This window comes from Diorhabda carinulata, chromosome 5 (genome assembly GCF_026250575.1).
Source record: "Diorhabda carinulata isolate Delta chromosome 5, icDioCari1.1, whole genome shotgun sequence".
Classification (NCBI taxonomy): Eukaryota; Metazoa; Arthropoda; class Insecta; order Coleoptera; family Chrysomelidae; genus Diorhabda; species Diorhabda carinulata.
Window position 1 is genome coordinate 10,484,470 of NC_079464.1, and position 12,166 is coordinate 10,496,635.

Below are 12,166 nucleotides of genomic sequence, written 5' to 3' on the forward strand. Positions count from 1 at the left end.
GCAAACCATCTTCACATTCAATGGAGTATTTGTAAATAGCATAAGACAACGAGAAGTGAAGAATTATTGAATGTAGTACGATCATAAACTTAAGATAGGTGAAATTATTCATTGATACAAACCACAGGAACAATTATACATCAGAATAAAAATTTTTTAAATAAAATAATTAATCAATGTCGAATTAAATGATTGTGATATCATAATATATTTTATCCTTCATATTTAAATAATAGTCAAAGTCAGTAATTTTGTCAATAAAATGAAAAAAGAATTCTACAAATACAGTATAACTCAAATGGAAAAAGAGTCTCTCATGCTATTTACCGACTAAATTTAGAGCTAGCCGGAGTTACTATTAAATTATGATATATAAATATATATATATATATATATATATATATATATATATATATATATATATATATGCATCTTAATGCTGTTTAGTTTAGGTATCTTCTGCTTTAAAATTTTTTTTGTTAAGATGTTGTTAAAAGAAAGATAAATTTAGACGTTTCGACTTTTCTTTAAGTCTCCTTCAAAATATGATATTGACACTGATATTTTGGTAATTTATATTGATCTCTAGATCAACTTCATGATGAACATCAAAATAAGGATAAAGTCAACTTAGAACTTTGTTCTAATATATATAACAGTAACATACATAACAGTAATCAATTAAATTATTTGTAGTTTTATTAGAATTTACAAAATAGAGCTGAAAATTCTATTTAATTTAGATCTTTTTTATCATTTATAGATTTTTCGTTCATATGAATGTGAACCATTTCTAAAAATTCTCTTTTTCATATATTAAATTCCGTTTCAAGAATTTTTGAATCTTTATAATTTAATTTAAGTTTTTTTTTTGATATTCCATAGTTTGTTAATGCAGTTCTATTTTTTTAATCGTATTAATGACCTCTTAGTCTATTTTATAAATACTGAGATGTTTGCCCTATGTAGGCAGCCATTAGTATGAGGCTTTTGATATATAATATTACTTCTTCTGTTTTTTGGTTATTTAGATTTAAATTTAGTGGAATATTATGTCCTTTATGATTTATATTAATATAATATTCATTGAAATAATTCGAGAATTGTTGTACATATGGTAAGGAAAAATGTTTTATGTTTTGATGTTCCACTTCTGTTTTTTTAAAATTGATTGTAGTTTCTGTTTATCCTTTTCTTGAATATGTTATTTATCATTTTTTCCGGATAAATTCTAAGATGATTTTATCCTTATTTTGATATTCATGATGAAGGTGATCTATAGATCAATATAAATAAGCAAATTGTCAGTGTCAATATCATATTTTGAAAGGTCGAAACCTCAAAATTTATCTTTCTTTTAAAAACTATCAAAAAAAACTAATTTTGAAACAAAAGAGACCTAAAATCAAGAACATTTGGATGCATTAATACATCAAAAGGTCTAAGAAATATATAAAGAATATATATATAAATATATATATATATATATATATATATATATATATATATATATATATATATATATATATGTCTTTGTTGACTGGTTAGAACAAGAGCTAGAATTGAATAGCCAAACCTCGCATTTGAAATATGTACGATTAGTTATTGTTTTATCTCTCGAATGTGAAGCTTAGTACATTTTCTTTTCTCTTGAAATCTCTCGATATCGATAATGAAATTAACTTATACAATTTACTCTCGGAATTTCCATTAATCATTTAGAGAGTTCTGTCCATCAGCATAAATAAATTTTTATAACGAATATATTAGGTGATCATTCTCGATTTGTCTGTTGTGTATAAAGATGGGTATCGATATTGTAGAGAGCAATTTGTAAATTACCAAAATGAACAGGTGATAAACAATATTCGTCTTTTAATGACATAAATAGAACTAAAATATTTACACTACAAACTTCACTCAAATCCCTCTACAAAGGGGTAGATTATATTTCACGCTAGTTCAAACAAAATGATAGCTTTCAAGTAAACACTAATAAAAAGCCTGAAAAAATTGGATAAATATTATGACAGGAATTTATTGATAAAGCTATTTTTCTTCCATCAGAAGATGAATGGAATATCGTTTCTACGGTTTCACTTTCAGTTTCCTTTGTATGTATAAATTTGGTGGGCATCATTCATCAAATGGTGTTCTAGAAATTAACCTCAATTTTTTTGTTCGTTTAACACAGACTCCACTTCCACCGTTATACGTATATAGTGGGAAGATACTTTTAACTGTCGCTACGAAATGTAATAGGATCAATGGATTTTTTTAATATTTTCAAATGGTCTCAGATTACAACTTTCAGCTTCATTAGAATATTATATGTAATTTTATCTTCTTTCAGGCGTATTTTTTCATACTATCCCATGTTTTTCGAGGTAATGACCCTCAAAAAACTATTCAAATCATGCAATTAATTTGTCTTGTGTATATTTGTATATTGTGATATTCACTGTAAGTTTTTTTTTCTTGTATTAATTAAAATTTTTAGCGAGGTGGACAAACTAGGGGTACGTGCAGAACTAGAATGTGATACTTTATACCCACAGCGATAATAGAAGTAATTTATCAGCGTTAAGGGAAAATAATAATGAATTGAATGGGTGCGAGTACAATGGAGTCGATAGAAAAGGAATAGAAGTTGTACACGCATATAATTTACAGAATGGATGTTACTATTCCTCTACTACAAAACATCCAAAAGATCATATACATATACATCTACTGAACGAATTTGAGGTGAGAGCATTTAAAAATGGCCTCACAAATGTGCATGATGAAGAACGGAGTGGGCGTCCTTTGGTCGTTAATGAAGATTTGGTGCAGAAAGTGGATGAAAAGGTGAGAGAAAACAGATTCTTTATAATTTCATCATTGTGCGACTACTTTGCTCAATATACTCGTAGTGTTTTGTACAGCATTGTGACCGAGAACTTGACATAACGGAAATTGTGTTCACATTGGGTTCCAAAAATGTTGACGGATTTGCACAAAACCCAACGTTTAGGCAGTGCAATGACTTTCCTTCAGCGGTACCACAATGAAGGTGAAGATTTTTTAGACCAAATTGTTACTGGTGACGAAACATCGGTGACGAATCGAAGCAACAATCCATGGAATGGCTACTGGTGCCACGTTATGTGTGTGTGTTCCCAACTACTAACAAAACTTCATATCCCTAAAGCCCCAATTAAAAACCTCTAAAATCAATTACTAGGGATTACCCAAAATATCTTATCAATTAAATAATGAATTATTAAATATTTTTAAATAGGTAAAATTAAAAATAGTAAAATATCATTAAACAAATAAAAAATTTCAAACGATCAATAAATGATTTCATTCGGCAACATAAGTTTTTTAAATTCTTTATTCATAAATTGTCGAAAACTTCAAGTGAAAAGTCATTTCCTCAAATTATGATTTGTTATAATCATACATATTGACATTAAATAATTTTAACATTTTTGCGGATGGTTGAAATGTTGTACTTGATCCACCATTCCGTTGTAGCGTGGATTGAACCGTAATCATATTTTGTAACATTTCAATCGATATTATTCTTTACAATGTTATAAAAATCCCTAAAAATACCCCTAAAAACATTCCATCCCATCTTTTTTCCCCTAAATTTAGGAGGAAAACCCCTGAGTTGGGAACCCTGGCTACGAAAGAAGGAACAGCCGACAGAGCGCAGGGATGGGCGGCACTTCCGGCCTGCGTGAGTGATCGACACTCGACACTCGTTACTTAAGCTCGGACACACAAGTGTAAAAAGCCTAATAAAAACCGGACAAGCCGCACACCGTTTATTTCCGCCGTACACGCAATTAGAAAGCCTACCTATGTCCGGCTTTATTCGGACGCCTGGCAACGCTAATTGTTATACTACATAGTCGTAATTATCTGTTATAGCAGGCACTACTTGTTGAACTGTAAAGTTTAGAAATAAATCGGCATCATTTTACTAAATGTTTTGTTTTTAAAATTGAAAAAGTTTCTATTTTATCGTTTTAAATGTATAACTGTTGTTCAACTTTACGCTATGGCCACTTGGATTAGATCTCTTTTTGCCGAAGAAGGCTGGAAAAGGTTTACCCGAGGCAGCGAAACACACACACATTAAGACGTCCAGAGCAAGAAGCCAAGAGTGTTTAGCCAACAGGCTAATCTAATGTAAGACATCCCAAAGTCTCCTTTAGAACTCAGAGGAGAGGAAGGAGAGGATGAGGACTTGTCGAAAAGACAGAGGGTTGGTGGAATGTCTTTCTTCGTACCTAAGCCTGGATATATTCGGGGGTTGATGCTTAGAGGGACGGGTTTTCTCACGCGCATGTGAGAATGAATTTTCTCTAACTGTAGACCTAATATAACAGTAAACAATTTTTTGTTTGTTGGGTATTTTTTACGATCGTTGATAGAAATAGGAATATTTTTTTCAGACATAAATGCTAAAATTTGAACTTTGTTACTACTACTATTTGGTATCTTAAGGAGTTGCTGCGAGTGGTACGTTCAAATTGTATTTACATAGAAAAATTTCATAAAAAATACATATATTAACGGGCATGCTTTATACTTTTTGTCATGAAATTGTAGTACTTACTCATCGTGTAACCATAATCATCCTCTGCTTCAGTATCTGCAATTATTTCTTCTTTAGTTCTTTTAACGTTTCCAGCACTTGCTCTATCAATCTATAAACACAAACGGGCTATTTAGATGAAAGTTATATCAACACAGTAAATGCTGAATATTCCTGAATTTTTTTCCAATGAAGTAACTACGTATATAGTTTTTACTCACCGCATACCCCTTGGCGGAGACAGTTCTTCCTTCCAGTTCCCGAACGTCGTCTTCTTCATCATCGTCTTCTTCACTTTCCGATTCATATATAGCTGGAGATGTCGACTTTTGATGTTCTTTTTCGTTTTCTTGAAATTCGTTGTCAAGTTTATCACCAACATCTTTATTAAATGTATTTGTGTTTATGTTTGTGGATAATGGAGCGTGGATTGGTGTAACTTGAGTAATTACCTGAAAATAATCGGATAATTAATATTGGTGGAAACATCTTATTATAATAAAACAAAATCGAAAATATCAAATTGTAATTCGTATCATAATCACAGAACAATCTATTATCAAAATTACATAATCTCTTGTCAAAACTTCAGAATTATACTTAATTGCTTACATTTTAGACTTTTAGATTTTGAACTTTTCCAGAAAATAATGATACTTATGATAAACGAGACATATTGGATATGTGAGTACGCCAGCAGACAGAAAAGATCGAAAGTTTCCAAGAAAAACATAACTTCAAGACAAGGATGTATATTAAGCCGAATTTCACTCAATAAACTGTCAGATACAGCTATACAAATTACAAAAATACGTATAAAAGAATTTTGAAGGGTATTTTGGAGTTTTCTTATGAAGGACCATGATAGAACTATGTGACGTATCAGTTTGCGATGATAGCAGAAGGTGAAAACTATTTAGAACATCGTTCTGAAATAATAAATAGACAGTTAACAAAAATGAATATACACGAGCCGAAGATATAAATAATACTTAGTGAAGACAAAGAAGCAACATAAGACTAGAGGGGAAAAGGACTTTGGAATTTACCGAATTGAGAAAACAAAAGATTTGTTTCATGTATTTGAACCATTGTCATTGTGAAATATAAGTACTTAAAGATCTAAAGGTAAAGGAAATTCAAACTGGTGTTGAAGCAATATGGTTATTTTGAAAAAGTCTTGAATTTAACAAATTTGCAGAAAGTTCAGTTGACGGTGCGGTCTCAGAAAACAAAAGGGAGGAACATGCAAAGCTATGAGACAAACTGCAGCAATTCTGAAACAAGTATGCAATAGTGAACGAATGAAATAAGCTTTGAACACCTATCAAAGAGGTCAGGAGGATATCCTGTCACACTTGGTCCATTTCAGTAGAAACAGTCTACAATTGGGGTACATACTTAATCTTAATCCTTCAGACCAATCAGTCTCACTTCGTTTCTACTACTACTACAATACGCATACAAAAAAAAGGCAATTCTACAGAGACTTCACTGGTACAATTTACAAATGGAATTCAGAATGCTTTAACAAACAAAGAAAACGTACTATGTGCCTTCTTAGACATAGAACAACACTCCACACGAGCCTGTCAAAAGAACATTAGACGCAAGAGAGGAGTAGATAAAACAATCCCCATATGGATGATACAACTACTATCTACTAGAGTAGCGTATCCTGCAAAGGATACGCTGACAGCATAATCATCCAAGCAAGAAAATACAGTCTGTGATATAGTTCAAAGAGGACTGAACTATACAAAAAGGTGAGGTTGATCGATGGGACTAAATGTCAACCCAAATAATAGCCATCTAATTTCACTAGGAAGAGGAAATTCAACCACAAGCCCATAAACCTAGATGGACAGATCACTGAGTGGAAAGCAGAAGGGAAATATCTAGGACTCACTTTAGATAGTAAATCTTCTGGAACAAAAGAGATAACCACTAAAGCTACAAAAGCTCTGATGGTTTGCAAAAACTTCGTAGGGAAGGATTGGGGTTGTAACTCTAAGATCCTACTATGGATTTACACGGCAATTGTGAGACCAATTATCACATATGGGACAGTTGTTTGGGGCACTAGAACTAGTTTGAATACCACGAGTAACCATATCTCGAAGGTACAACGACTAGCTTGCATATGTGCAACCGGAGCCATGGAATCATGACCAACAACTGTACTAGAAGTGATTCTAAACCTCCCACCCCTCCACATAGTATTGGAAAGCGTGGCAGAAAAAATTCAGGCTTGTGCACTTTTGGTAAACCATATATTTTAGGAAGTAAGGCATTGTGAATTTTCAATTTTTTTGCATATTTTAGCGAAATAGAAAGTTGATAAGAATTTTTTTCTTTAATCTTCTGATTTCATAATAACAGTTTTATTAGATTTATCTGCTTTCAAAATTTTCAGATTTTTGTTTTGATTGATGAATTCTTTGACTTTAGTTATATTTTGAGGTTTGACATTGCTCTACTGTTATTTGTTTTTCAATTTATATTTCCAATTAGTGATAATAGTACAAGTATCAGATTTTATTTTGAATTTCTTCAATTACTTGATTGGTGTTGCATTTAATATAACATAAAATATTTGTCACAGGTAATTTTTTGTCACTAGAAATATTTTGTGCAAAATTGGGAACTAAAGATAAAAATTCTTTCACTTCATCTGGTATGACAGGATCAGTTAAATTTTCGATCCATTTTGATTTGATTTCATTTGTATTTTCAGCTGCTGTTTTAATAATAGGTTATCAATTTGCTTAATACTTTTCTCTGTACATTTATTTAATTAAAATTATTAAAATAACTAATTTTAAAACAGAAGAGATCTAAAATCAAGGACATTTAGAAGCATTAATATATCAAACGGTCAAAGAAATAAGAAATTAAGGAAACTATATATATATATATATATATATATATATATATATACGACGTTTTGAAAATCTATTGTACTTACTACGTTGAGGTTGGCTCCCATCGAAGAGTCATCAGTAGCAGGGTGTTCGACTTGAGTAGCAGTTTTAGACAATTGGATTTCATTAGAAATTATTCCGTCCGTTCCTTTGAATCGTGGTGTGTTTCCATTTATTTCTTTTATTTGGTTGTTTTCTTTGTTATAACTGGCACTGCTTCTATTACTAACTGGCGATGGAAATGGAGATGAGCAACCATTTTCTTTGGTATCGTTATCTGTGATTTTCTATAACAGAAAAATATCATGGAAATCAAAAGTTTCACGAGTTTGGAATAATATATTAATTCAATTAATTCAAATTGATTGACAACTACAAAAAAATATGAGATTGAATATGAGCGCATACAGAGTTGTTATCAGTTATAAGAAACTATGGAAAATTTGTGCCGAGGCGCACTTTTGCTCGAGGTAACATTCAGAGTTTATTCTAATCAAATTTCAATACGGAATATGGTGAATAAAAACAATAATTAATTAAAAAGATACCTACTCTATAGAAGCTCCACTCAGCAACAAAAGTTTTATTATTCGTAGTTTCACGATAATACTTAATAATTGTTTCTAATCTCCATTTTTACTAATAGTATTGCTAAATTTCCTCATAATTTGACTTCTTTGAACCGTTTAATGAACTCCCAGAAATAATATAGCAAAATCAAATAATTTTCGAGTAGTCTTCTCTAGGATGTTATAGTTGAGAGGGAATGGTAAAATTGTTTGTGAATTGGGAGCATTCACAAATTTTTTTTTAAATCACCGTCATGGAGTTAATGGAGTTGGATACGTTACGGATGCATTAACGGTGCCTTAACAGTTGCTGTTGTAAAATATATAGTTTATATATATACTTTCATATCATTTTCTTCAGTTAGATTTGCTTTTGCCACGTATTTTCTCAGTATGTCACTCTACTAATGCGATTGAAACGATTCATTAGTTTTTCAAATGCAAATTGAAGCAATGCGATTTGGTCTATAAAATTTTTTGTTATATTCACCTATCGAAGAAAACTATAAAATGCTGTGCCTGAAAACATCGTTGTTGTACGTAAACTCATAATGCAAGATAGTTATGTGACATACCGTGAGATAGAGACAAACTTGGGCATTTGTTGTACTTGCACATTCGATATTGCATGAACCTTTGGTTGTCAAAAATATTTGTTCGCATAATTTGACATATAAAACTGAAACTAAACAACAATCGACTGTATGGGTCTTTCAGGACGAGCCAAATCCAACAAAAGTTGTTCGCGTACTTCGAAGCAAATGGTCGCATGTTTTATCGGAATCACTGGACATGTCGCCAGCGTCAACGTAGACGGTCAATTCTGAATGGTACATCAACATTTATTTGCCAGAAGTGTTAAAAAAAATCAGCAAATAAAATCACATATTCTCCACCACGAATATGGGAACAGTTCAAACAAAAACGTTTTTTGATGGGTCATCCGCTGTACAGTCCTTGTTTGGCACACAATGATTTCGCCTTATTCCTGTAGATCAAAGAGTAACAAGGTCATTGTATTGATACACCTGAACAAGCGATTCATACGGTCAAATCACATGTGTTACCTCAATCGTAATTGGAGCAATGCTTCAACAATTATTGGTTCAAACGCATGCAAAAGTGTATTGAACTCAATGGAGAATATTTTGAAGAGCAATAAAGCGTATCTAATTATAAATCTGTGTTTTTATTTGTTTATCTCAAAGCTTTAGTAGCAGCCCTCGTAGTCTATATTAACAGTTAGTTGATGGGAGCTGAACATTTAAAAATCTTAATTCTACGGCTTAGTTGATATTACTGATTTCTATGTTTATTAGAAGTTTAATCGTTATTTATTATGACGAACTCACTACGACAAACGAATTGGATAAGGGGGAAAATGTATCACTATAGATTGTGCCTGGAATTTGGCAGTAAAACCCTGATAACAGTTGGCCTTCCAAGACAAATTTGACCCATAATAGTTGCTAATACTAATGATATGTACTGAATTTTCATCATATATTATAGTCTTCCATAGACTTAATAACTATTTCTCAATATTTGCAGATTTCGTTGTAAGTACTTAAGACTAACAAAAAATGGTGTGGAATCAATTCAGTTAAGATAATGTTTACTTGGTCATATAGTGAAGATAAATACGACATCTGTATCCAGGGATAAGCCGTCGCAACAACAGATTAGGAGGCAATTGTGTGGAAAGTCACACTGAAAGCGATAAACCCATATTCGTTTTTAACAAGTGTATTGGAGTGAGTTGTATACGATATAAGAATGAATTGAAATTTAGGGTTTATGGGAAAACTTTTTAAACCAGTGAACAATAGGTTTACACACAATTTTTCAAATATTTCCGTGTCATGTTAAAAAATTAAGTGGAATATATTCATATACTTTGGAAATAAGACAATAATAATTATTAATTATTATAATTACTATGAAAGTAGACACTTGGTTTATTCGCAAAATGATACTAAAATGTTTTTCTCATTTGTTTTGACCGTTAAGAATATTGATATTGAGCTAATTTTGAGACATTGGTTATTGTAAAATACTTTAGTTGCTTGCTTACTTGTAGTCTTGGATTATTGTTAATTAGAAAATGGAGGCAAAAAAGCGAATGTTTTGAAGCCTTGCCTATAGACTACTCAAGCTAAAATATGATTCTGTTGAGAAATCTGTTCAGATATATTGGTTGTTAGAAGACTACACATAAAATTGTAGTAGACAAAAAATTCCCCCAGAAATTGAAAATCTTTGGGAAACTTTAGAAAACTAGAAAAGAGTACAAACTGTGATTGCTTTTTAGAGATACATATGAGCCAAATTACAATTTGATTTGATTATTTTCTGTTAAAATAATATGATAAAGCGTACTATAAGGAAGGAACAAAATTGTTTGTTGACGGAAAAAATATATTATTTGGTCGAAGTGAATTAAGGCAATACCGCGTCAGGTGATAGTGATCTCCTAATAATTCAATCGAAATTAAAAAAGAAATAAATTCAACGGTTCTTTGGGAATGGTTTGCGACCATTATAACTCTTTTGTTTTCTGTTGATGTTAACATCAATTCACTCTTACATAAGCACCATCTTCAGAAATTACAAACAAGTGCTTGGTGAAAATGTAACATCAAAAATTGGTTCCATGAAATAACTCTCTTTCTTCTCTTCTGCTCTTTCGGTTCAAAAGCAGAATTATAAATCTTGACAAAGCAATAAAAAGTAGTATTCTGCCGATATAATGACTTTAAGAAGGAACGTCCGCGTTAATTTAATCTACCAGACCATCATTTCGATATAAATCCTAATGAACATGTTAGGTCAAATATAAAAGGAATATTACCAATGCTAAATAGGAACTTTGAACAAATGTTCGAAAGATTCATACAGATACTATTGTCGCTGGAACAGAAATGGCTGAAGTACACAATAAATCTCCAAGAAAAAAAAAAAAGAATTAAAACTTTAAGGTATTTTTCTCTCACAGTACTTTTGAGAAGCCCAGGCCTTTGACAGCCTCCAACATTGAGACGAGAGAAACAAATCATACCGGATATGCGACGGAAATCGTGTATACAATCAACAATATTTAAGTATCATAATCAATATAAAAGCTGCTTTCCGGTTTATTATGGTATGAAGACTTTCTCCATATCATTATTATTTCAATCCCATCAAATTGATGTCGACCAAAAAATATAATATTTATATCGTTGATCATTTAGTCGAATTTATAACAAATTTGAGGAACTGCGCAATATTCTAGAACCTCCAGTTGTGTATTGGATTTCTTCAAGTACAATGGAGAGTATATTTCTTCTGATGTTGGCAGCACTTTCTATTATTTCGTTTTCCAAACAATTCTTTTCAATTGCCAAATTAGTTCATCTCAGATTAACTCGATTTATTTCGGGCTGAGCTATTTTATTCCTTATCGTTATTCTTTAGCTGTAACCAGATGAAATTAGTTTTATTCTTTTATTTGATATAAAATTCAAATCCTTATGTAAGGAAAGCTCAACGCAATTTCATTTGAGGTATTAATTATGTTATGAAGTCTTCACAGTTGAATATTCGTTTTGTTACGTTTCTTCTTATTTTTGTACTCGTTTTTTATTTTATTGCATAATTGATGCAGTTAATTGTATCGAACGTTTTGTATTGAACGGATGCTTTTTGATCATAATAACTAATAATAAGTAGAATTATACACTGTTTACACCACCACTACACCAACACTCACGATTACACTATCTGAAAAATATTGTTCAAAACCAATATTACTAATAATATAAGTTGAGGGATGAACTTCAGCTGATGTGGAGCGAATTAAATATTGAAGAAACAACTTATAATAATTTCGGTTATTACTTATGTTGGATTCCTTTATTTTTCTGTTTGCTTGCATATCTGCCTATATTGTATTACCTATAATTACCTACTCTGTGAATACGCAAATTCACATAAAAAAACAGAGAAAAGTATATAAAATATGACGTTTAAAAATGCACACAAAAGGCTCCATTCTAGGTAACTGGAAAAGAATAACAACGCTAGCGTTTAAACCAAAT

At 31.3% G+C, this 12,166-nt stretch overlaps 1 protein-coding gene across 1 annotated transcript in view; it reads right to left on the reverse strand.

The window, feature by feature from the left end:
* LOC130894286 (uncharacterized) overlaps positions 1 to 12,166 on the reverse strand; it is a 462,711-nt gene that overhangs the window by 239,881 nt on the left and 210,664 nt on the right. Inside the window, exons 20-22 of the mRNA XM_057801000.1 lie at positions 7,563 to 7,805; positions 4,816 to 5,046; positions 4,616 to 4,706 (exon numbers count right to left, since the gene is read on the reverse strand). Of these exons, the coding sequence (XP_057656983.1) occupies positions 4,616 to 4,706; positions 4,816 to 5,046; positions 7,563 to 7,805 (565 nt within the window). The remainder of the gene's footprint in view (positions 1 to 4,615; positions 4,707 to 4,815; positions 5,047 to 7,562; positions 7,806 to 12,166) is intronic.